Raw genomic sequence first — 26,531 nt, 5'->3', positions numbered from 1 at the left:
CTCTCTCTCTCATGCAGCACATCAATCACTCAAATAAAGGCTTTAAAGGTTCAGCACACGTCCTTTCAGATCTGAAGCCAAACTTTCAGAATGTTCATCTTTACAAGATTTTGGTCCATTGATCTTTCATAATCTTTGTACATAATTTCACTGTTGTGGTGGTTAGTTATACAGGTAAACGTCGACTTACGATTGTTCGACTTTACGATGACGACGACGACGACGACGATATGATAATTTAACCCCTTCCATACGGTGCCGCACACGTAGGCGTCATGAGGAGCAAGTGGATTCGCGACGCTGCCATATCGGCGTCTTGATTATATTTATTGTAGTCGCCCCTGTGTTTTTACATTCTCTCAAATGAGCCCTGAATCCCATTCTCTGTGGTTTTCAAAATTCGCGGGTGAAAGAGAGAACGATCGATATAAGCGGTGACTATATTTCATGATGCGAGTATTATTACGTCACGTCGTACGGCTGGCATTGGCTGCTGCCCGCGAGATTTAAGTTCCGTACTGAAAATACATATTATAGTGTTTGAATATGGTAAAAAGGATAAAAATAATTAAATAAACTACCGTACATGTTTAATAGGCTATATTCAGTATCTCTGGTGGTTAATATACAGGTAAGCTAGGTACAGTGACCACGGAACAGTGATACACAAATTGGGGATCGACTTACGATGAAATCGTCTTACGATGGCTCTATCGAAACCTAATGCCATCGTAAGTCGACGTTTACCTGTATTGGCCTATAATTTAGTTGGGTTTCCTTGTTGCCACATTTGCCCTTTTCCAATCAAGTGGCACAATGCCTTGTATTAAAACAGTGGATCATGTCTGGTGGTTGTTCCCTACATTCTTTTTAACCTCTTCACTCCAGGGCACATCGCATGTCTGGCAGCATTAGCTGTTCGATGTTGCGTCATAATAATCTCATTATAAAGAATAGTCAGTGCTCAATCGTTCGTTCTCTTTCACCTGTGAATTTTGATAACCATAGGAAATATGATGAAGCCAGTTTAGAGAGAATGGAGGTTACGTAGGTACAACTACAATAAATATAATCAAGACGCCGACGTCGGCATCATTGGGTACCCACTTGCTCCTCATGACGTACTACGTAGGCGTCACCGTATGGAAGTGGTTAAGTACATATTTTGAGATTCCATCAGGTCATGAGGTTTTGGTCATTCAATAATCCCAGGAGATTGAGCACTTCCCTCCCTTCTACATTTATATCTGTTAAACCTGACTTTGCTCCCCTTGATTTTCTCCTAAAAAAATTACCAATCCTGTTTTATGCTGCTTCCTTTCTCTAGTCTTCCGTAGTTTGTAAATGTGAAGATTTTCCATTTCCTTGTTATTCCTATGGTATATATGAATTCCAGTTTATTTCTTCAAAGAATTTTCTCAACCCGAAGTAATCTTCCTTAAATTTTTTTTTTAGTTGATTGGCTTAGTGATTCATTCATTGTCCTCGTTTCCACATCCTCCCACTGAAATTATATTGTAACATGGTCACTTCCTAGTGGTCAAAGGTAGTTCAAATAGCTGATTGGCTCTTTGGTTAATAACAGATCCAATAAGAACGCAAGAATGAAAGAGAATACAAGAGACCATAAGGCGTACACTAGGCAGTTCCATGTCCATTACCACCTGTCATCTCCATCCATAAAATTGTTTCTTAAAATAACTGATAGTTTCACTGTAGAATTTCAATCTGTATTGCAAGAGTGGGGGGAAGGGAGGATATATCCATTACACACGGTGGTGACAGATGCACCTCGTGAGTTGCAGTGTAGCGAACTTTCTCATATCTAAATATTTCAATTTCTGATCTGAGTGTCACTCTTCTGACCATATGTGTTGGTACAACCGTATTCAAAGACTCAAAGATAATGAAAGCTGTTAAACTAGATGCAAAAAACCATGAGTGGTATGTACTCAAGTCATGTTCAGTTTTGACTCAGGAGATTGATTGAGGTGGAAGGAGGAAGCAAAACACTGTGTTTCCCGCGACCCGTACAGTATCAAAAGATAATCATATAACCCTTTCATTTTGTCTTTTATGTGTTACTTCATGGGATATGTGAAAGCACAGTCCTATTCATGGCTATTTTATATCACAGAAGACATTAAATTTTACGACCCGCCTCATAATGACTGGACACAGCAATAATAAGTAAAATGCTGTATAAACATTAAAATTATATTCATCATATACTCGCTATAATTACTTTCTTTACACTATTAAGATGGAAAGCTTTGAAATAGGTGAACAGGACTTTCATCCCTAGATGTACATGAAATTCATGTAACTTGTATAGTCGCTGAGTTAAGTCAGGAAATATAAATATAATTTAGGGAAGCTTGAGGTTTCGGCCAACTCAGTGGAGGAAGGGTGAGCAGGGCTGCCAACTGAAAACACAGGATTGACTGAGATTCTTTGAGTGAATTGCCTTTAGTTGTATCTTATGGGAAGGAGAGCTATGCTCGTGGGGATCTCTGTATCTCGCAATGTCTAATTTACTCTTGAATTCATAGTTTTTTACACCATTGTTTTGTTTAGTGTGAGTGTGTGTGTATATATATGAAAATCCATGTGAACAAGTTGCAAAAAACACGGCAAAGGAAACATGTACTGAAAGTTAAGTGTTTAATCCTGATGTTTCATCTATTGACGAGAATGTCAATAGACGAAACGTCAGGATTAAATGCTTCACTTCCAGTCAATGTTTCTTTTGCCGTGTTTATGCATATATATGTGTGTGTATGTATATATATATATACAATATATATATATATATATATATATATATATATATATACTATATATATATATATATTTATATATACATACGGACGTACATACATACACGCATACACATATATACAGGGTTCAGAATGGCACCTCACTAACTACTGACTACCCAAAATCATGGTGGACTTGGACTGGGCAAATTCTAAATGTCTAGTCCATGTGGCTTGCTCTAGTGTCATATGAAACATGAATTTTTGTAAAATATTAGTAACTTTTTTATATTTTCCCATTTCCTGTGTGAAAATATGAAGTTCCTCAAAAAATGCTTGGATGAAATCGGTTTGAATGTGAATTATGCCTGACTGGCCTCCATCGAACATGCACTGAGCAGAATGCGTGACAACCACAGCAGCAGGGCTGGGGTTCAGAGCAGACTGCTGTATTGCAGCTGTATAGTAAAGTTTTAATGCATGCATGCAGCAGGTGAGCGCTAACTACATTGCATGTATGATATGATGTGACATACATAACGTGATGTGCAATACTTGTCTATATGCGACTACTATGCCCTGTGGCTGCTTATTCTTGATGAAAATAGGAAAGCATTTTCTGAGGTGAAATTGTGTATATAGAATGTATCTGGCAACTCCCTGCTCTCGTGCTAGTCCAACAGAGTGTAATGTGAGGGAGAACTCAGCCAGTCACCCCCACACTGCCGTGGGAAGAGCATTTACAGGTAACCCCTTTCTTCAGGATTTTGCTTTTTTCACACTGGTTTTCCTCATTTCCGTTGGGTCTGCATCGTTACCATGCCCCCTACAAAAGAATTAAAGATATAATTGCCCAATTCATTGTATTAAAGAAGCAGACCATGGAACTAAAGAGATCGGTGAAATGTTGAAGGTTGCCCAGCCCAAAGTCGAGATAGTGGTGCGATTTTGGGAGGAAAGGGCTGATATATCATCCCAGAAACCTAGGACAGGGTGTCCTAAGAAGACTTCTCCAATGGTTTTGAATATCATAAAGTGTACTTTAGAGGTGAATCCACCAACAAAAGCAAACTCTCTGAAGGAGAAGCCTGCTTAGGATCTCCTATACCAAGTTACTGGGATGGTATTTCTAGCCCTCCTCCCAAAATCACACCATGCATTTCTTGACTTTGGACTTAGCCACCTTCAACATTTCACTGATTTCTTAAGCTCCGTGGCCTGCCGTTTTTAATCCAATGACTTGGGAAATTGCCGTTTTAGTTAAATTCCTTTGTAGGTGCCATGGTAATGATACAGACCTTAGGGAAATGAAGAAAAAGTGTGAAAAGGTGAGGTCCTGAAGAAAGGGGTTACCAGCAAATGCTCTTCCCACGGTAGTGTGGGAGCGACTGGCTGGGTTCTCCCTCGTGTTCCACTCCTGACCAGTGTGACAGCAGGGTGTTGCCAGATACATTCTATCTACATAATTCCACCTCAGAAAATGCCTTTCTATTAGTATTGTGATGGTTTGGGCACATGGAAAGAATGAGTGAAGAAAGATTAGTCAAACCAATTGAGTATTGTGGCACGGTAAATAAAAAAATGAGTTGCTAGAACAAGCATGAAAAAATGAATATCTGTATATTTGATATGGAAAATTGTGCCACCCAAACCACGCACAACATCCATGCAGAAACCCGTTCACACCCAGATAACTAAGACCTAGAAAGAACATCAAACTCGGTACTCAACACAAAGCCCCACAGAAACCCCCCCACCAGAGAACCACACAAGTATGCTCTCATTCAGGACGCTATTCATTATTAAGACAATACCAAGGCCTTGCCGCATATTCAAACTGCCCTAGGTGCAAATACCACACAGAAGATGCACTACCAGTGACCCACACTAATAATCTTGAGACAACAACACAATATCACTTCTCAAAGTGTATGTCTCGGAATGGGTTGTTGCTTGTTTTTTTTGGAGGCTGTGGGTCTTCAGTGAGAGACTCAATGGATTGATCGAAAACCTGTAATGTTACATTATCAGGCGCAAGGTGTACAAGTGTGTAAAATGTCATAAAATAGCGAAACTATGCACTCTTGAGGCTAGATATATATATTTTTTATAGGGTTTTGGGTGATGATCACTCCCATAAGTTTATTGTTTAGCCCTTACTAGATTTATTACTATTTTCAATGATGAATTATACTAAAAGACTTTCAAAAGTGAATAAAACTTTTTTGGGATTGATTTTGTACATCATTCACTGGAGGGTGACATGCATCCTTGACACTTAACAAGGCTTAGTATAAACCTTAGTTTCCCAGTCCAATTCTATCATTTTGATATCGAAGCCATGCATTATTTTTCTGAAATACTCTACCCAATTTTTCCTCGCTGTTTTCCTGTCCATTAACTTCCATCGGCCTTTTCCTCCACACTGGATCCCTCCCCCCCCCCCAACTCTTGTTACTTTACCCCCAAAAATATGTTGAATGTTCATTTCTTTACAGGTTAACGTCCCAAAGTCCCGGCGTACTTTCTGCTGGAAGTGCAAAAAACATCAGGTGCACAAGGTTTCACAGTACAAAAAGTCTAAGGTAAGCAGAATTTATGGTAGATAAGAATTGCTAGATTAAAGGTTCTGTATGCAATGATCTTGTATTTGAGGTTGTATGTATTTGCCTAGGTGTACCTGGTTGTATCGTGTGGGAAAGGGAGCTACACTTGTAGTGTCCTGGCTATGTATCTCACCATATCTAATTTGCTCTTAAATTCTTGTATTGTTTTTGCACACCCTTTTGTTTCATTGATTTTGTTCCATACATCTACCACTGTGTGATGAAAGCATTTTCTCTTTTTCTTTTCTTCTATAACTATCCTTTTTTAGTTTCTTTCCATGCCCTCTTGTGTTTCTCTTATCCCAATTTAGTAAGTTGTCTCTATCAAGGATTTCTACTTTCATAATTCTGTAGATGATCAACAAGTCACCTTTTTCTCTTTGTTCCAAAGTTGGTAGTTCTAGTTTTGACACTTTCTTCATATGACATTATTGATAATGTTTGGGCAATATTTGTATTTGCTCTCTGGATTCTCTACAATTTCTTTGTTCCTTTTAGTACTGGGTGACCATGTGTACATATATGAGTGTGTGTGTGTGTATTTACCTAGTTGTATTTTACGGGAAAGGAGCTATGCTCGTGGTGCCTGTCTTTATATCTCGTTTTATCTAAACTTTTTAAATTCATGTATTGTTTTTGCACACACTACTTTCTCATCTAACTTGTTCCAAATGTCTACTCTGTGAGGAAAGCTATTCTTTTTCAGATCTCTTCTATCTGTCTTTCTTGATTTTCTTTCCATGTCCTCTTATATTTCTTTCATCCCATTTTATTAGATCCTCTCTATTAATTTCTATGCCTTTCATGATTCTGTAAATAATTATCAAATCTCCTCTCTTCTTTGCTCTAGTGTCTGTAGTTCAAGTTTTGCTAGTCTCTCTTCATATGATAGTTTTGAGAGTGTTGGTGCCAATTTTGTAATTGCTGTTTGTATTCTTTCAAGTTTTGTTATACATTTTTTTTGTATTTGGTGACCACATCGTTGCTGCATATTCCAATTTTGGTCTTATCAAAGTGATTAATATTTTCTTCACCATTTCTTCATCCAGGTATGTAAATGCCACTTTGATTGTTCTTATTAAATTATAAGTTTCTCCAAAAATCTTATTTATATGTTTCTCAGGTGACATATTATTCATAATAATGACTCCCAGGTCCTTCTCATTTTCTACTTTTTTTATTCCTTCTTCTCCCAATTTATATGATCCTTCTATTCTTTTTTTGCTTCTTCCAAATTCCATTATACTACACTTTTTGGTATTGAACTCCATCTCCCACTTCCTACTCCATTCCCATACTTTATTGAGATCACTCTGTAGTGACTCGCAATCTTCTTCCGTGTTCACTTTTTTTTAACAGTTTTGCGTCATCTGCAAAGAAGCTCGAGTAACTTTCAATTTCTTTATCCATATAATTAATATATATAGCAAACATTATTGGGGCCAAAACTGTTCCTTGGGGAACACCGCTTATTACTTCATCCCAGTTAGTGTTTGTCTCTTATCACTACTCTCATTTTTTCTTTCTTGCAAAAAGTCTTCCATCCATTTAAGCAGGTTGCCCTGTATGCCTCCTTCAGTTTCTAATTTCTTAAGTAACTTTTTATGTGGTACTTTGTCAAAAGCTTTTTTTAGGTCTAGAAATGCACAATCAGCCCATCCATCTCTTTCTTGTATTATATCTATTAGCCTTGAATAGAAACATATTAAATTGGTGACGCATGATCGTCCTTGTCTGAATCCAAACTGCCTTGGATTTAGTACGTTTTTTTTTTTTTTTTTATACTTTACCCATCTACTTTTGATAATTCTTTCACAGATTTTTGCTATTGTACTTGTTAGAGAGACTTGTCTATAGTTTGTAGGGTCTTCTTTATTTCCTCCTTTGTATATAGGTACTATATTTGCTCTTTTCCAATCTTTTGGAACTTTTCCTTCTTTCAAGGAACTGTTTATTATGCTTTGTATTTTGTCTGCCAGTTCATTCCTGCATTCTTTCAAAATCCAGTTTGCAATTTCATCTGGTCCATGCGATTTTCCGACATCAAGATTACTCAAGTGTTTCATTATTTCGTTCTTTGTTACTTCTATTTCTTTCATAGAGGGGACTTTCTCTTCCCATTTGACCTCTCCAGGTTGTATGTTCTCCCTTTCAAACACCGATTTAAAATGCTTGTTCATAATTTCTGCCATTTCTATTTCCTCTGTGTATTCAACTCCTTGTCGTAATTTCTCTAATTCTTGTTTGTATTTCAGTTTGTTGTTTACAAATCTGTAAAATAGTTTTGGTTGATCTTTACATTTTTTCTATGACATCTTTTTCATATTTTCTCTTCGTCTCTGCACACTTGTACATATTCATTTCTATAACTTGTATATATTTTCCATTTTTCTGGTCTTTTGTGTTTCTTCCATTTGGTCCAAGCTTTATCTCTTTTGTCTTTTATCTCCTTACAACTTTTGTTGTACCAGCACTTTACATATTCTTTTTCTTGTTTTTGTCTTGAGACATACTTCCACTCCTTTTTTATAAAATTGTCAAAATATTCCATTTCTCTTCTACTGTTGTATCTTGTGTATTCTTTCCCATTTTTAATTTTGAAAAAATTCTCTTATTTTATCAAAATTTGTTTTTTCATACATCAATCTTTTTTTCTATATTGTTCATTTCATGTATTTTTTCTCATTTAGTTTTAGTTCTATCAATATGTGGTCACTTTTACTTATTGGTGGCTTGTATTCAATCTTTTCCACTTCCAGGTTCTGATGTGATTATTAGGTCTAGTCTCAATGGTTCTTCATTTCTATACCTAGTGTTCTCTTGAATCCATTGTCATTGTGTGGTCAATAATCATCTCAAGTAGAACATTTCCCCATGAGTCTTCTCCACCCTTTACTGTCATCTCTTCCCAGCAGACTTTGCAATTAAAGTCGCCCAACATAACTATTCTTCCTCCATCTTCCATTATCTTATTTAATGTTATTCTTGTGTCTTCTATCATACTTTTATGTTCACTCTCTTCCCATGAGGCTGTTTTTGGGGGCACGTAGTTTAATACAAAATTTCTTCTCTTCTTATCTCTGTCTTCTACTTCTATCATAATCATCTCTACTCTGTTCTTTCCATATGTGACACTCTTCACGTTTGTATCCTTTTTAGTCAGGAACATAACTCCACCCCCTTGTTTGATCTGTTTCTAATCCAATAATTATATGCATTGTGTCCTATGCTGTTGGGTGGTAGTGGACCTTTTAATTTTGTCTCTACAATTCCCATTATGTCCGGTTCTTTTTCCTACAGATACTCGTTCAGTTCATTCAGTCCAGTTATTAATCCATCTATATTTGTGTAGGACACTCTTAACTTTGTTATTTCCATTGTATTTTCTGTTTCTTTTTTGTTTCTCTTATAGTCCATTTCCTCACTTTCATATTCACTACTCTCCAATAGAATTCTTTTTCTGACTCCGTTCTGGTCTCGTTTTTTTTCTTTAGCTTCTTGCCTTTTCATTTTTTGTCCTCTCTTTCCTCTTTATTAATTTCTCTTTTTATCCATACCTTTTTATATTGTTCACTTGCTGCTAGCTTCCCTGATTTTGCTAAGATATTCTCTGCTGTTGTTTGTGACCTGAATTTAATCTTAATTGGTCTGGTCTTATCTGTACTTTATTTTCCGAGTCTAAACATCTCTTCAATTTGTTTCATGATTTCGGGTTCATCTACCTGAACTAATTCTAGTAAATTGTTTACTTTTTCATTTTCCTCGTTAATTCTTGTGGTTCTATTTAGGTTAAATTTGTCTTCCATTCCAAATATAATTATACATTTCTTTTTGTCTGCTAAGTCTTACTATATTCTCCTGTCTCATCACTTAAATAACTGAGTCTTCAGTTTGTTCTTTCATTTGTTGCTTGATTATGTCCGTAAATGCAACTTTACTGTTTTCTTGGATTTTTTTTTCAGCCCTGTGCTTCTTTTGCTATGGCCTCTTTATTGTCTTTATTATTCCTCTTTAATTCCTCATTCTCATCTTTAACTTCTTTTAACTGTCTTTTTAATTCTTCTACTTCTAAAGTTAAGTTTTTGTTTGCCTTCTCTAGTTCTTCCAATCTTTCAACTCTGCGCAATCTTGGCTACGTTACTGAACCTATTTTCCCAATGCTCGGTCATTTTCTCAAGTTTTTCCTCTAGTCTTGCTAATCGGGGGAAGTTGCTATCCCCCCCACCCTCTTTAAATCCTTGGAAATTATTATCACCTTCCACTGTACTGCTCTTATGTATATTTCTAATCTTTACATTTTTGTTGATCCTGTCATCACCGAAATCATTGTCATCATTGGTCCGTCTTTTGTTTACAAGATGCCTGGCCTCCTGGACCAAGTCCCCCTCTTCCTCATTTCCTTCTATTTCCCTCAATAATCCCACCCCTTCTCCTTTTTTATCACCTTCCCACTACACCACGAGCTTTCCCCTTCCCTATAAATGCAATAAGGTACTTCCTGGACGTTGAGATCCACGTAGATTTTGCTTTTTCTTCGAAACTCCAATTCTCGCCATCCATTCGACGAAAGGGTGTGAGTGTGTATGCGCGCCCGTGCCCATGCATAATTGGTCATGTTGTAGGTCCCCATGGTCTCTCCAAAGTTTCCATGCAGCCATACCTCCTACTCCAAATAACTCTTGACAGGTTTTATCAACTTGCCCCATCCAGCCATAAACTCTCTGGTCATCCCCTTCATTTCCATCAAGCCCATGGTAAATAAATTATCTATATACAAAGGACTTTTCCCCACACTTCATAAAGATCAAGTTCCCACAAACTGTGATGTTGCCAGTGAAGGCTAGGTCAGCCGCCCCACATCTTTGAAGAGGGATTCTGACTCACTTTAGATGGATATGTACATATATATATATATATATATGTATGTGTGTATGTATGTATCTATATATCTATTAAGTCTGTTGTACATAAATCTTCATTCTCTGTTTATCATTTCTATGTTGTTCTGTTCTTTTTAATTCAAACTATTAGTATATGTGTGTGTATATATATGTATATTTATATACATGTGTGCATATAAATGTAAATGTGTATATAACATTTACTTTTATCAACCACAATTCACTTTAATTCTAAGCCATCAACATTGAGAGTTGCGGAGACATACATGTAGAAATTGAAAAGTGGTACAGCCAAAGACTGTCATGTGTTAGCGGAAGTTTGAGTCCTTAGCTGTACCACATTTCAATTTCTACATCTATGCCTCCTTGATATTCTCGATGTTGATGGCTTAGAATTAAGTGAATTGTGGTTGATAAATGTAAATGCTCTTGGGACCCATTCAGTGTTATACATATAAGTATATATACTTATGTATATATGTATGGGGTAGTGGCTGCATGTTATTTTGGCAAAGTAGCATCCAGTTGATACTTTAGGATCTATATGGGGCGCTCCTATGGACCAGAGCCACACATTTTGTCTGTGATAGAGGAAAACTGTTCATAGAGAAATGATGACACTTTTATACTACAATTATCCCTCAGTTATGCTGTCCCCCAACCCTTTGGTACTGTCCTGTACCATTTCTCTGAATATTCATTTCCTGTTTTCGCCTACCTGGTGGTGGGGGAAGAGAATGCTACCACCAAGTCTTTCCACTTGAGTCGTAAAAGGTGACAAAAAATGGGACGGGAGATGGGATTAGGAGTCATGCTACCTGTAGCCTCAAAAGAGGACATTCATAAAAAAAGAAGTAATGGCATAAGAGGGTCTGGGAGTTTTCTAACCAGTACCCTAAGATTTGGGTCTTTTAATGTGCGTGGATGTGGTACAGATGAGAGTAATAGGGAAGAGATAGGCAGTATGTTTGTGAGAAGAAAGATGGATGTGCTGGCTTTGAGTGAAACTAAAATGAAAGGAAAGGGCAACTGTGAGTTTGGGAGTGTAGTTGGGAGGTACTCAGGAGTGAAGAGGGAGAGAAGGGGTGGCTATACTAGTAAGTGAAGAGATAAGTAAGCGGGTAGTGGAGTGGAAGGAGGTTTCATCAAGGTTGATGTGGATGAAGGTGAAGCTGGGAAGGGAGATGTGGGTTTTTGTAAGTGCGTATGGGCTTGGCAGTGGGAGCATAGAGGAAAGGGAGGCTTTTTAGGTAGATGTAAATGAGTGCATAGAGGGATTAGGGAGAAATGTCAATGAAGTTGTATTGGGAGACCTTAATGCTAGGGTAGGAAATGAACCAATAGATGGAGTGATTGAAGTATGGAGTTCCAGGTAAAAATCATAGTGGAGAATTGATGGTGGAGATGTCTTGAAAGAGAGTTTATGATAGCAAATACAGTGGGAAGAATGTCGAGCATAAGTATATATGGGAGAGGGTGGTGGATGAAAGTGGCAGATACAGCATTAGTGGACTATGTAGTGGTGACCAGGAGTAGGGTAGGAAGAATTAAGGATGTACATGTTCAAAGGGGAGAGAGTGGGGGGAATATCTGATCATTTTCTGGTGGAAGGTAAATTGAGAGTGGAGAATAGGTGGAGAAAGAGGAAAAGGACAGAAGGTAGGGAGGTACTTTGAGTGAACTGTTTAAATGAGAGAAAAAAAGGAGTATACGAAGCTGTAAGAGGAGGGAGTAAAGGATAGAGTAGAACTAGGAGTGGAGGAGTGGGGATGGTTCAAGGAAGGAGTCATAAGGTGTGCAAAGATGGTGTGTGGAACAAAGGGGCTGGGAGGAAATAGAAGGAAGGGTAGTGAGTGGTGGGATGAGGAAGCAAAGAAAGGTGTAGAAGAGAAGAAGCAGGCATTCATAGATTGGCTACAAATTAGGATGAGGGAATCGTATGAGAGGTACAAAGTAAAGAGAAGTGAAGTTAAACATAAGATAAAGGAAGCAAAGAGGAGAGCAGATGTGAAATGGGGTAAAAGTATGACAAAATTTTGAAAGTGATAAAATGAGGTTTTGGAAGGAAATTAAAAGAGAGACGGGGCAAATCAAGTAGAGAAGAAAAGGTAAAAGGTGCAGATGGAGAGATGATAATGGAAGAGAAGGCAGTGAGAGGAAGGTGGGCAGAGTATTTTGGGAGTTGCTAAATGTGAAGGAGGATAGGGAGGAAAAGGTAGTTGCAGTGGGAAGCACTAAGAAAATGAGTGATGAGAGAGGAAAATGGAGGAGAAATAGGGAAGGAGGAAGTGAAAGCAGCTGTTAAGATGATGAGAGCAGGTAAGGCACCTGGGTTGGATGGATGCCATGCAGAATGTCTGAAGAAAGGAGGTACAGTTGTGGTGGACTGGCTGGTGAGGTTGTTTAATGTTTGTTTGAGAGAGGGTAGAGTGCCGGAGGACTGGGGGAGTGCCTGTATAGTTCTGCTTTACTGGGGAAAGGGGGACAAGTGTGAGTGTAGTAGTTTCAGAGGGATCAGCTTGACAAAAGAAACAATATAGATTTAATATATCTAGACTTTGCAAAAGCTTTTGATACCGTCCCACACGAAAGACTACTTACTAAATTAGCTTTGCATGGAATAAGTGGTAGCCTATTAGGTTGGACTAGTAATTGGTTGAAAGGTCGAAAACAGAGAGTTGTTTTAAATGGAAAAACTTCTGGATGGAAAAGTGTTGCAAGTGGAGTTCCTCAGGGTTCCGTTCTTGGGCCACTTCTATTCATAGTATATATAAATGATATAGACCATGGACTAAAATCTACTGTTTCCAAATTTGCTGATGATACAAAACTGTGCGGAGTGGCAAATGATCACTCAAACCAGTTAGATATTCAAGAAGATTTAGATAAATTACAGCAATGGTCTGAAAAGTGGCTAATGAAATTTAACACAAGTAAATGCAAGGTAATGCACATAGGTAAAAATAACAGCAAGTACGATTACAAGTTATTTGGAAATTCGTTAACAAAAGTGGATAGTGAAAAAGATCTCGGCGTAATTATCAGTAACGACCTCAAATCATCCAAGCAGTGTATTTCAGCCTCTGAGAAAGCAAATAAGATTCTGGGATTGATTGCGCGATCTTTTGATTTCAAAAGTCCATCACTCATTAACAAGCTATATAAATCGTTAGTTCGTCCACATTTGGAATATGCTGTTTCCGTATGGTCACCGAATCTCATTAAAGACATTGACAGACTGGAAAAAGTACAACGGCGAGCCACAAAACTGATTCCAAATATCAAAAATAAATCATACGAAAATCGACTTAAGCACATGAATCTGTTTTCCCTAAAAAAGCGTAGACTCAGAGGTGACTTGATACAGGTCTTTAAGATTTTAAAGGGAATTGACAACATCAAAAGTGACCAAATTTTCACATTGAATGAGAATCAGACAAGAAACAATGGTCTCAAACTGTCCGGAAATAGATTCAATTTGGAAGTAGGTAGAAACAACTTTGCCAACCGTGTAGTTAATGAATGGAATAAACTTCCTGCACAGGTAGTGCAATGTAGTTCAGTTCGAAGCTTTAAGAATCATTTAGATAAATACCTAAGTAAGATGCTGTAATTATTATAATTTATGTTATATTATTTGTTTTTGTTTTGTTATAATTTGTCTGTCTGATTTTAATTTATTATTAGTTATGTCAATTTATTATCATTTACTATTTACCTGTTTGTTTGTTATTCAACTATACCAATGCATTTATGTATTTTAATTGTTATTTACATTGTTATAGTTTTAATTTATTATTAATATGATTTTTTTTTTTTTTTTTTTTTTTTTATTTTTTTTTTTTTTTTTTTTTTTTTGCATCCGACCTAGATATGGATCAAAAGATCTCCTGTCGGCATGCTTTGCCTTTGTAATCCTTAGTGTAGTAGGGAAGGCTTAAGGGAGGGTCTTGATTGAGAGGGTTAGGAGAGGAACAGAAGGAAATTGGTGAGGAACAGTGTGGGTTTAGGACAGGTAGGGGTTGTGTTGATCAGATTTTTGTGGTAAGACAGATGTGTGAGAAAGTTACAGGAAAAGGTAAGGATGTTTTTTTGGGGCTTTTATGCATCTGGAAAAGGCTTACGATGGTAGACTGGGAGGTACTGCAGATATATGGGATAGGAGGAAAGCTGTTGAGAGCAGTCAAGAGTTTTTACGAGAGTAGTAGAAATGGAGAGAGAATAGTTTGAGGTAAAGGTGGGACTTTGTCAGGGATGTGTTATGTCGACCTGGCTGTTCAATCTTTACATGGATGGGGTGGTGCGAGAGGTAAATGCTAGGGGTAGTGGGTCAGGGATTGGAGATGATTAAAGAAAATGGAGAAAAGTTGGAGGTGAGTCAGTTGTTGTTTGCTGATGACACTGCACTTGTAGCAGGATCATAGGAGAGATTGAGGAAGTTAGAGTTTGAGAGGGTGTGTGAAAGAAGGAAGCTGAAGATAAATGTGGGCAAAAGTAAGGTGATGAGATGTACAAGGGGAGAGAATGACAGCAGGCTGGAGCTGAGCATTAAGGGTGAAAGACTGGAGGAAGTGGATAGTTTTAGATACTTGGGTGCAGATGTGACAGGAAAGGGAGGAGTGGGGGTGGAGGTAGAATGTAGATTGAGAGAAGCGAGTAAATGGCTTGGTGGATTAAAAAGTGTAATGAGAAATAGACATCTGGGAATGGATGCTAAAAGGAGGTTATATGAAGGAGTGATTGTGCCAACAGCACTGTACGGGGCAGAAACATGAACATGAAAGAGGAAGAGAGGAGTTTGAATGTGTTTGAGATGAAATGTCTTAGAAGTATGATAGGGGTTACAAGGCTAGATAGAGTGAGAAATGAGATGAAGAGGACAGGGGTGGAAAGGGAGCTGGGAGAAGGGTTGATGAAAGAGTATTAGGATGGTTTGGACACATGGAAAGAATGAGTGAAGAAGGATGAGTAAAAGAAGTGTGGAAGGTAGAGGTGGAAGAAGTGAATATGAGGGGGCATTCTAGGATGAGATGGATGGATGGGGTGAAAGGGGCATTACAAAAGAGGAATGTCTGTGGAGGAAGGATGGGAGAGGACAAGATGGGGGTAAATGGAGAGGGGTTGTGTATAGATGGTGCTGTGATGCATGAGTGGGGGTGGGTGGGGGATGGGTTGTGAGGAAGTATGTGTGAGAAGAAATATGACGCAGCCCGAAGGGATTTCTCCCCGTCTTCTCCTTTTCTGCATGGGGGGATGGAGAGGGGGGTGGGGTCGCCGAATTTATGAAGCGGCTTTGCTGTGAATGTGCGGTGTCTTGCGACACTGCTTCTGACCCAGGGCAGTGGACAGGATGCAGGGATGACCCGTCATCCAGAAGGTGCCAAGATAAGAGGGAGGGTGGAGGGGAGTGGAATATATAGGAAATGGAATGGGTGGGAGTGGTTTCTATGCTTTTTCTCTTTGGCTACCCCCCGTGTACAGGGAAAGCCTTTGGTATATGTATGTGTATACATATATGTGTATAGATATGTATATATATGCAGAAAAACAAAGGAAAATAAATTTGAATGAGTGCTTTCATCTATTTAGACATCCTCTGGGTGCTTGGTCATCCATTTATTTTACTTAGTTATTTTCTGTGTATTTGGAATCAAAAGGTCATATCTTTAAACTTAGTACATGGACCAAACCCTAATAATCATGTACATATGCACACACAGTTTTCAACTCCAATAGAATGTGCATCCTCATTGGTAGACAAGGTTGAAGGCTCCTAAGGACTCAATTTTGATACTTTTGTTGTCTATATTTTCTATACAATGTACAGTCTACTAAGCTTATTTTGTAAGCTTTGTAAATATCTTGTGGCAGACATTTCAGAGCTGTTTTGTTCCATCTTTGAGGGCAAGGTGCTGTGTTGGAGTTTTGTGTGTCATGGAGGTTGTATGCTAGATTAGGTCATCACTGATGCTGGCCATGAGTGTGCATAATGTTCTCACCCCTGGGGAGGTCTCCTAGTGGGTGAAGTGATTGGAATGACCAGACCTATTTTCCAGTCAGAGGGAATGGTAACAGACAGCAGACAGTACTGCATGCAACTTGTAGATCATGTCCTCGTTTATAGTATTCAGCAAATCTGCTCCGATTTGCTGAAGCGGATGGATTGAAATTTGTCCAGAAAGATGGATAGGGTGAAAGGGGCATTGGATGCAAGAGGAGTAAATTTTGAGCAAGTATGTTGTGTTAAAGAAATGGATGAATGGAAAGAGGTGAGTGAAGAATTGGTTTGAATTATCGTCTGATCAGTTAATTACTTTGAATGAGGAGAGGAAGGAAGGATGTGTGGTGTGGGTCCAGCTATGTCTGCGAGACCCTGCTGTGAAAGAGCACTGTATTGTCAGACAGGAGTGGTGTGCTGGATGATAGGGATGACATTATCCAAGAGATGTTAGTGGATGGGTGTGGTATGTGTATAGGGAGAGTGTATGCTTTGTTTTGACCTCCAGACTTAGGGGTAGAAGACCATTTGGCATGTATTAATGTAAGGGATAGTAATTTGTGTGAATTTTAAAGGAATTAAAATGTATTTTTTTCCATCCCAAATTAGGAACGTACGTTCTCTCAGGGACGTAGGAGATATGACATGAAACAAGCTGGATACGGTGGACAGACCAAGCCCATCTTCAGAAAAAAGGTAGGTAGATGCAGTCTGGGTACATTAATTTCTGTGAGGATGGGCATTAGGCCCCACGTCTTGGTAATTAAGATGTTTGGAATGTCGGACCCTTTTCCCCATAATCACAACAAATGTACATGCCATGATATTTGGTTTTCTGTTGTGCAGATAATTTGTCAAACTTCCCCATCTAGTTTGATTTGATATATAATGTTAACATATTTTGTATATGACAATGGTGTGTTGCTGTTGATTGGCCACCTTCCTGATAAGGGGGGAAAGTGTCTGGTGTATATATTTACCTAATTGTATCTTGGAAATGTTGCAAAATGTGAACATTTTTCACCCTGTGACCTAGACTGCTTATCAGATTGCCCCCTCATGTACACTCCACCTTTGCCTTCCACACGTCTTTTACTAATCTTTCTTCACTATTCTTTCCATTTGACTATCCCATCCCAATAATCAACCCTATCTCCCAACTCCCTTTCCACCCCTGCTCTCCTCCTCACCTTATTTCCCGCTTTATCCAGCTTAGTAACCCCTACCGCACTTATCGGGCATTTCATCTCAAACACATTTAATAGTCTTCCTCTTATTTTTCATGTTTCTGCCCCCATACAGTGCTGTCAGCAAGAGACCATAAGGCCTACACTAGGTAGCTCCATATCCATCACCACCTGTTATCCCCATTAAAGTTCATTTGCCATTTCACCGACCATGTGAACAATTTGTTAAGTTCATCCTGCAGAATCTCTGCGTCGTCTCCTGACCTAATTAGGCGTCCTATTTTAGCGTTGTCCGCAAACTTGCTAACATCAATATTTATCTAAGTCGTTTATGTACATAATGAACAACAAGGGACCCAAAACAGAGCCCTGAGGGACCCCACTAGTAACATTGCCCCACCTAGATTTTACTCCATTTATGGTGACCCGCTGTTTTCAAACTCTAATCCATTCTAACACTTCCTCCTATGCCATGGGTTTTGACTTTATTTAGTAGTCTCTGGTGTGGCACCTTATCGAAAACTTTGCTTAAGTCAAGGTTAATAATATCGTAATTATCATTGTTATATGACGCCTTATATACTTTAGTGTAAAAGGATAGAAGATGCTTCAAGTATTTCTTCATATGATCTCCTTAGTATCTATTCCCAAATTTATTTCTTGTTACACTTTTTAATCCCCAAAGGCATTTACTTGCTTCTCCTGATGTACATTCTACCTCCACTTTCACTCCCTTTCCTGTCACATTCACACCCAAGTACCTTAAGCTATCCACTTCCTTCAGTCTCCCTTAATACTCTCTTCTAATTTGTTGCCATCCTCCCCTTTTACATCTCACCACCTTACTTTTACCCACATTTATCTTCAACTTCTGTATTTCACACTGTTTCCCAAACTCTATCACTAACTTCCATAATCCTTCCTCTGGTCATGCTATATATGCAGTGCTGTCAGCAAACACCAACTGGCTCATCTTCCATTTTTCTTCATTTTCTTTAACCATATCCAATCCCTAGCACATTTCTCTTGCATTTACCTCTTGCACTACCCCATCCATGTATAAATTTAATAGCCAAGGCGACGTAACACATCCCTGATGAAGTCCCACTTTTACCTCAAACCACTCTCTCTTATTTCTAATTCCAAACACTGGCTCAACTACTCGCAAAATATCTTGACTGTTCTTGACAGCTTTTCTCCTATCCCATATATCTGCAATACCTCCCGTAGTGCCTTCCTGTTTACCCTGTCGTAAGTCTTTTCCAAATCCATAAAGGCCCAAAAAGAATTATATTTTCCTAAAGCTTTCTCACATATCTGCCAGACCACAAAATTCTGATCCATGCAGCACCTATGTGTCCTAAGCCCCCCACTGTTTCTCTCCAAATCCTCTTGATCAAAACCCTCCCATAAGCCTTCTCAACTACTCAACAAACTGATCCTTCTGAAACTACTACGCTTACACTTGCACCATTTTCCCTTGTAAAGCGGAACTATATAGGCAGTCCTCCAGCACTCTACCCTCTTTTAGACAACCATTAAACAACCTCGCTAGCCAGTTCACCATCACTATAACTCCCTTTTTAGATGGTCTGCATGATGCCCAATCAGACCCAGGTGCCTTAATTGCTCCCATCATTTTAATAACTGCTTTCACCATATCTTTCCTTATATCTCCTCCAAATTTATTCATTCATCACTGTCATTTTCTTAGTGCTTCCCATTGCAGTTATTTCCCTCCCTATCCTTCACATTTAGCAGCTCCCTAGAATACTCTGCCCATCTTGCTCTTGCTGTAGTCTCATCTATTATCTCTCCATATGCACCTTTTACCTGTTCTTCTCTACTTGATTTGCCTCCTCCACCTCTTCCAAAACATCTTTTATTACTTTCAAATTCTTGTCATATTCTTACCCCATTTCACATCTGCCATCCTCTTTGCCTCCTTTTTGTGCTTTACTTCTCTTTTCTTTGTACCTTTTGTATAATTCTCATGCCCTGTTTTTTAACAACTGTGAATGCTTGTATCACCTTCTACAACCATTGCTTCATCATCCCACCACTCGCTGCCCTTCTTTCCTCTGAAAGATTAGTAACAGAAAGAAATGCAACACCCACTTTCCCAAACCAATATGGATTCGAGGGCTTACAAATATCACCAGACAAGTGTTGGAGGGATTAATTACTTTGGTACACAAGGATGCCAACATTGATGTCATATATATATATATATATATATATATATATATATATATATATATATATATATATATATATAGGTGGTACACAAGTTATCCCCAGGTTCTGTGAACTGGTTTGGTCACATTTTCTGTTTATTATTACTCTGTAAAAGAGAACAAGTAATAAAGTGGTGACTATAATGTGAGTCGTTTGATGCATTGTACATATGGCAGCCAATATGTACAATGCTACTAAGCACCACCAGAAAATGGTTTTTGTAGCAGTGTACATTAATGTATTTGATAAATTTCCAATGTATACCATTAAAAATTATCAAATACAGATAATCGCAACAATGACAAGAAATTGCTCATTTTTTAGAAGGGAGATAGTACAGAGTAATTGAAAATAACCAAATATCTTTCAGTGTACAATGGGTCAAAATAACTACTCTTACCTATGCACCTCTTTATAAGTTTTTAAATTTTTCTCCCAATTTTCATAATATTGTCAGATGCCTGACCCATTAGTTAAGACTGATTTCTATAAAGCCCATTATGACCCCCTTTTCCTTTGTATAGTGGAAATATACATGCACTCCTTCAGTCCTGGAACACTACTCACCCCTTCCTACACAGTAAACAAGGCCCTTGCAATGCCTACAATGTATGTTAGTGTGAATTCCTGACTTCGCAAGTCCTCCTGACTTTCGTGCCAGGGATGGAATTTAATTGTCAGGTAGAATAAAGTCACTTCAAACTGAGCTAATTACAAGATTTGGTAATTTGTGCTCCAATGGTGTGCAACAAGGTTGAGAAATTTCACAAGACGAAAATGTAGTAGCACATTTAGTAAAATGTTTTAAATAACCCACTGTCGGAGAAACAGTTCGTCTGTTTCTTTTGCTTTGTTTCTCCGACAGTGGGTTATTTAAAACAACAAGGTTGAGAAATGTTCCAATAAACCCCATCACCTTAGACTATACCAAGAAGCTTTTTCCCCCCACATAGGGAAGTAGCATGCAAAGACTAAGCCCCCCCCCCCCCTCAACAAATTCTCATCCAACATATTAGTGTTAGATATGCATCTCCAACCCAACTATGAACCATGAAGTAGGTTAAGCCCCCGCCCTCCTCCCAATAATAATAAAATGAGAGTGTGGGTCCCTCCTGTTGCCACAGTTCGCCATTGACCTTTGCCTTCCTCCTCACCTGATGTGATAGGAATAAAAATGTATCTTCTATCTAATATTTGCAGTGTGTACAAGCAGTTTCCACCCACAGGTCCTAGATAACCAGTACTCGATCATTTCAGATATGTACCTTTTTTTTATCCTCGATATACATAAATTTGATTGATTTATTTATTCCTCTTTTCTACAATGCTGGGAACAATAAAACTACAAGTAATTGAGCCCCACAAACACCCATGTCCTGGAAGTATGCCTTTAAGTACATTCCCATCTTGTGCCTTTTCATGTCGGCAAACAGTTCTCCCATGCAAAGCTGCTCTCAATAAATAATATCAGGTTTGCACAACACTCCACAACAGCTACTATTTCATCTCTCCCCACCCCCCCCTAGTGAAAGAACGCCGGCAAACTATAAACACCTAATTGACCAAGACGTGAAGTAAATGGATGGTGGTGCAAGATTGTCCAGAAGAGATGAAGTGCCAGTCTGCAGATAATATTTAAAAATTTTCTCCACTCTAGTTCCATATACATATGGATACCTCAAACACCATATTCACATTCTGTTCTAAAATAGGTCTTCCTTAAAATCTCGCCTATATATTCTCAACATCTCGACACTCCAATTTTTCCACATTTCACCCACACATCTGATGAGGCTTCCATTTAACTACATTTGTACTTGTCATTAAATGCTAACGGGACTGTTCCCATGCCCTCTTTCCACTCCAGGCATACAACTTGTACTACCAAATTCACACGATTCCCTTTCAGCATATACATACCTACTACCAAAGGCTTTTTCCCCCCTTACAAGGGAGGTAGCCAAAAAACAAAGGCATAAAAACCATTCCCACCCATTCCATCCCCAATACACTCCACTCCCCTCCACCCTCAACCCTCCCTCTTATCTTGGCACCTCCTGGATGACGAGTCATCCCTGCATCTTGTCCACTGCCCTGGGTCAGAAGCAGTGTCACAAGACACAGCAAGGCCACTATATTAAATCGGCGACCCCCCCTCTCCATCCCCTCATGCAGAAAAGACAGGGAGAGATCACTTTCAGCATATTTAGTGGGGAAACTAGATGTAAAAATGTTCCCTACATGTAGCTTACTAATGTCATTAATTTTGTCAGGAAAAGTTCCATATAATGTGAAATATTGTTTTTATATATCCATGATTTATTCCCCCTACAGGCAAAGACCACCAAAAAGATTGTACTAAAGCTGGAATGCAACAAGTGCAAGACGAAGAATCAGCTGCCCCTCAAGAGATGCAAGCACTTCGAGTTGGGCGGTGACAAGAAGAGAAAGGGTCAGATGATCCAGTTCTAGGCTGTCATTGCTTGGTGTAGAAAAAAAAAAAAAAAAAAAATGTATGGTTTTATTTTCCATTACATGTAGATTTTCTTTTTAGAAGATGTGGGAGAACCTTACAAAAAATAATTTGTTCACTGGGTAATTATTGTACAACCCCAGCTATGATTTACTGGAATTGCTGGGAATAATGCTCAAAGGAAGAGGGCAGAGTGGGTGATATAGAATTTTTTGTGTTAATGAGTAGTAGGATTGGTGATTTGACAGTCTCCCCTACTGGTACCAGTGAGGCATACATACATATACCAAAAGCTTTTTCCCCCTACACGGGGGTAGCCAAAATGAAAAAGGCATAGAAACCACTCCCACCCATTCCATTTCCTATATATTCCACTCCCCTCCACCCTCCCTCTTATCTTGGCACCTCCTGTATGATAGGTCATCCCTGCATCCTGTCCACTGTCGGGTCAAGCAGTGTTGCAGATGGAGGAAAAAATATCAAAAGGACAGATGACCTGGATTTGAGGCTGTCCAACCCCGTTATGGGTCACTAACCAACATATTTGCTACGTGTGGCATCCTTGTAGGGCCAGGAGACGGAAGACCTGAATGCTGAGTGATGTCCCAGTGCCATGGTTGCACTGGGGTTCCCTCTGGGACTAGCAACGTGCCTCTTTAGTCCTCTGTTAAGGCTCCTCTTGGCTTGAAGAGGTGGTTGGGCTAGTTGATCACTGGAACGGGCACGCCCCAAATCAAACTACTACAGACACCACACAGTCCGTGGTGGCCATCCCCAAGTGTCAAGCTGGTGACTCGACCATGATACCTGGGACTTGGGTTCTTAATACCCAAAACCTGGTCTCCCCTTGGGCACAGTTGTGGGAGAGTGAGTCACAAGGTTATGTTCACAGCAACCATATTAGAGACCCCATCATCAAACTCTGTAAACCCGTTGTGCAGTGCTTGGGTTTTGCAAACGAGGCACAAACGTTGGGCCAGGCCTGGGGTGAATTTACGGCGGGCTCTCCGTGTGGGCGCCAGAAATGTTATAGGACGACCACCGTGTTGGAGTTCAGGGAGGTTATGTTTGACAGTGGTGCGGATGTGAGAAGGCAGGCAGCGGCGAGATCAGTACTAAGGGTTAAACCCACTACTTCTGGTCGAGCCTATGGGACCCACCTCGCGTCTGAAGGCTTGTATGGAGCTACGCGATGATGTAACGGTCACTCCTATTTTCGAGTGCATGATACTGGTGAGGCTGAAGTACACCTAGGTCTTTATCTGTTATTGCAGTGTATGCTCGTACCGAGAGGTATAACCTTGAAGAGATACGTTCTATGCCAAGCATCTATTGGGCCGTAACGAGAATATTTGATTGCTTGAATGCGGTTACTGGCACCGACAGAGTTCGCTATGAAGTGTATTGGCCCGCATAGTTCTGGAACCAAGAACATAAGCAATTCTCTCCTAAACTTTGAAAGTCCACAGTGTTTAATATCTTTGTTCTGGAGACTAGAGCACCAATGGACATAGCATATTAATGCCGTGGGAATGTGCAAGATCGATCCTATACTTGTTAGCACTCTGGATTCTACAGAACTGCAAAGTTTCATCGAAGAGCTGAATTATTTGGGACGGGTCAGACTTGGTCGTAACATTTGGACTGAGCATGAAATTCAGGAGACTCCTGAGATTTAACCCCACCTGGATTTCATCTAGAGAAATTCAGGGATGGCGTGCATGCCCAGGAGTATGAGGTAGATATTTCTAATTTGAGGCAGTTGGCTTTCTTGAGGACCCTAGGGACTCACGTGTATATGAAAGCTGGCGAGGAGTGCGTTGGAGAACGCCCAAGGTCGAGGAGTGATGTGGCGTAGCGGAAGACAGTGGAAAGTATATAGTTGGGCTGTGCTGCCAGAATCCAGAATGGGTGGACCTGGACTAATTGAGGACTTTAAAAACTTAAGAGCTCTCATAAGAATGGGTAAGGAGAGGTACGTCAAGGTGGTTGACGAGGGACATTTTAATAAAAATTGCCTATGACCTACTTCCAAGCCCTGAAAAAGGGGGGGACGGCGCTCCAAATGTGTAACCGGAATTTGTATACATTTCTGCGGATCTCAACCTTACAGGTGGTCCGGAACAGTTGATATGTACCGTTTGTTGTCCACGTGGTGTCTATTATTAGCGGGGGTACCCTTATCTCGTGGAGCGGGGGAGGGGAGTGTCCTCAACAACAGGCGGCTCCAGGGGGGAGGGAGGGGGGGTTGTCATGGATGGGGAGACTTGAAGTGCTGTATCTGCCGCGGTAGTAGCGGACATAATCTAAGCGACGGGTGCCCGTGGATCTAAACTAGCAGAGGGGGGGGGGGGGGTGTTGGACCTCTGCCCCACAGAGTTTGCAGCGTTCGTGATCGTTTCTTCCCGCACGTAGGGGGGGGCAAAAGATGGGGTGATATGCTTTGAAGTCCCCAGCAACGAGTGTGTGTTCATGGCCGGCTAGGGAGAGCATCTCGCCTGGTGCTATTTTGGTCTTGACGATACATGTACAGGAGAAAGGTGCCCCCGGCAAGGGTGATTATGGCAGCTAAGGCCTCTTCGTTCATCGCCTGAACCAGTCCAAATGATCCCTCGCTCCGAGTTCTGTAGAATACATGTTATCCACTGACCCTGGTCGGCCAATTGGTATCTTGCAAGAGGGCTACCTCCACGTCCCTCATGGCCAGGGCAGCCTGTAGTACGTGGACTTCGCTAACAAGACCTGACATTCCACTGCAAGTTTTAGTACTTCCGGGGACAGGAATGGAGGAGTGGGGTGGTAGGGGTTTTGGTGTGGGAGGTGGTGAAGGAGGAGGAGCAGAAGGGTGGGTGTGGGAAGATGGCGTGGAGTGAAAGGGAAGTATCAGGGTAGGGGTGGGGAATAGTAGGATAGGGATGGGAAGGAGTAGAGTGGGTTGGATGAGAGGTAAAGTGAATATGGGATGAGAGGGAGGAGATAGTGTAGAGTGGGAGGAGGATGGGGGCTATAGGAGTAGGGTGAAAGGGGGGGTTGGGAGGGCGTAGGGGTAGGGGTGAAACTATCTACAACTCGTCTTCTATCGTTGCATCTTCCTCGCTCCTGCACGGAGATGTCATTAGTATCAGTCCCCCCGAGATAGGATCGCTGGCTTCTGACAATGGGCAGTGGCTTCGGTGGTGCCGCCACCTTCCACAGCCGTGACCTTGACCTTGACGACCTTCGAGCTTGCGGTTTCTCCCACCGGAGACCGTGATAGAGTAGGGACGGTAACTCTGATCGATTGGCCGTATAATTGGTGTACAAGCTTCAGCATAAACGTTCCTATGGTAGGGTCGTTCACCCTTATACTTCATCATGGCCATAGCCGTGGTGGTCATGAACATGCATGTCCTCGTTGGCCATGGTAAGTTGGGGGGGCCCTGGGAATCTGCAAAATCTTTTAGAAAATTAGCTCTAAAAGTATAATTCTATTTTAATGTTTTGGGGGTTAAGACATATGGCTGCCAATGAGTTAGGAACAAGTTCATATCTCACGAATGAGATTTTCTCAGAACCATCAACTACATTAGTATTCATTATGCTGTTCTCACATTGAAGAAAGGCAGCCGCTGAATGATGAAGGTCCGGAGCTGAGAATTTAACTATGGAAGGGTCTTGATGTAAAAGGGTAAATGTAGTATTAGCCATGGTCTGAGGCGAAATTTGGCTGCTGATAAACGATGGCAATTTCTGTTTAGTAGACATCGTTAAATGAAGACATGGGAGCTGAGTACCACTTCGAAGTAAAGTTAACGCGAAAAAACAAGAAATTCTTGATGCATGCGTTATTGCGACCTCTTCCAAAAACATATGCTCAATGAAGATTATGAATCCACCTGGGCTGTCGACTGTAAATTGAATCCAACACTCCTGAATTCCCGTAAAAAGTAAACAACACCAATTCTTTACAAAAGAGAAACTAAAGAAAATAGCACCGCAAGGGGTATCCATACAATAACCAAGTGAAAGCAAGATGGGTGAATAGTGAATTATAAAATATGGCTGCCTTTGACGTAGGTAACATGGCTACCTATCTATGACGTAAGCTATATGGCAGCCTGGATAGACAATTGAATAATATACAATATATGTATTATATATATATACATAACCACAACATCTCAAGGTTAATATACATGCATAACTAGGAAAGTATAATATAGACACAAAATTGGTAAGTGACATACATAATCAGTCTTCGGAGGCGACGTATTACAACCATCAACATACAGGCTAACTCTTCACACAAACTAGGCTGGTTCAGTAATACTTCCTCATCCAGGCTCCAGATGAACCTCTACACACGCAGCAACAATAGACGAACGTTCTA

The 26,531-nt window shown here is 40.0% G+C and overlaps 1 protein-coding gene across 1 annotated transcript in view; it reads left to right on the top strand.

The window, feature by feature from the left end:
* RpL36A (ribosomal protein L36A) overlaps positions 1-22,175 on the top strand; it is a 34,657-nt gene extending 12,482 nt beyond the window's left edge. Inside the window, exons 2-4 of the mRNA XM_076190572.1 lie at positions 5,258-5,344; positions 16,874-16,960; positions 22,024-22,175. Coding sequence (XP_076046687.1) covers positions 5,258-5,344; positions 16,874-16,960; positions 22,024-22,161 — 312 coding nt within the window. The 3' untranslated portion in view covers positions 22,162-22,175. The remainder of the gene's footprint in view (positions 1-5,257; positions 5,345-16,873; positions 16,961-22,023) is intronic.
* The last annotated feature ends 4,356 nt before the right edge of the window (positions 22,176-26,531 follow it).

This window comes from Oratosquilla oratoria, chromosome 9 (assembly GCF_046742065.1).
Source record: "Oratosquilla oratoria isolate Oo_2021 chromosome 9, ASM4674206v1, whole genome shotgun sequence".
NCBI classification, from domain to species: Eukaryota; Metazoa; Arthropoda; class Malacostraca; order Stomatopoda; family Squillidae; genus Oratosquilla; species Oratosquilla oratoria.
Note: the sequence above shows the minus strand (reverse complement) of the source record. Positions and strands in the feature narration are given on the sequence as shown.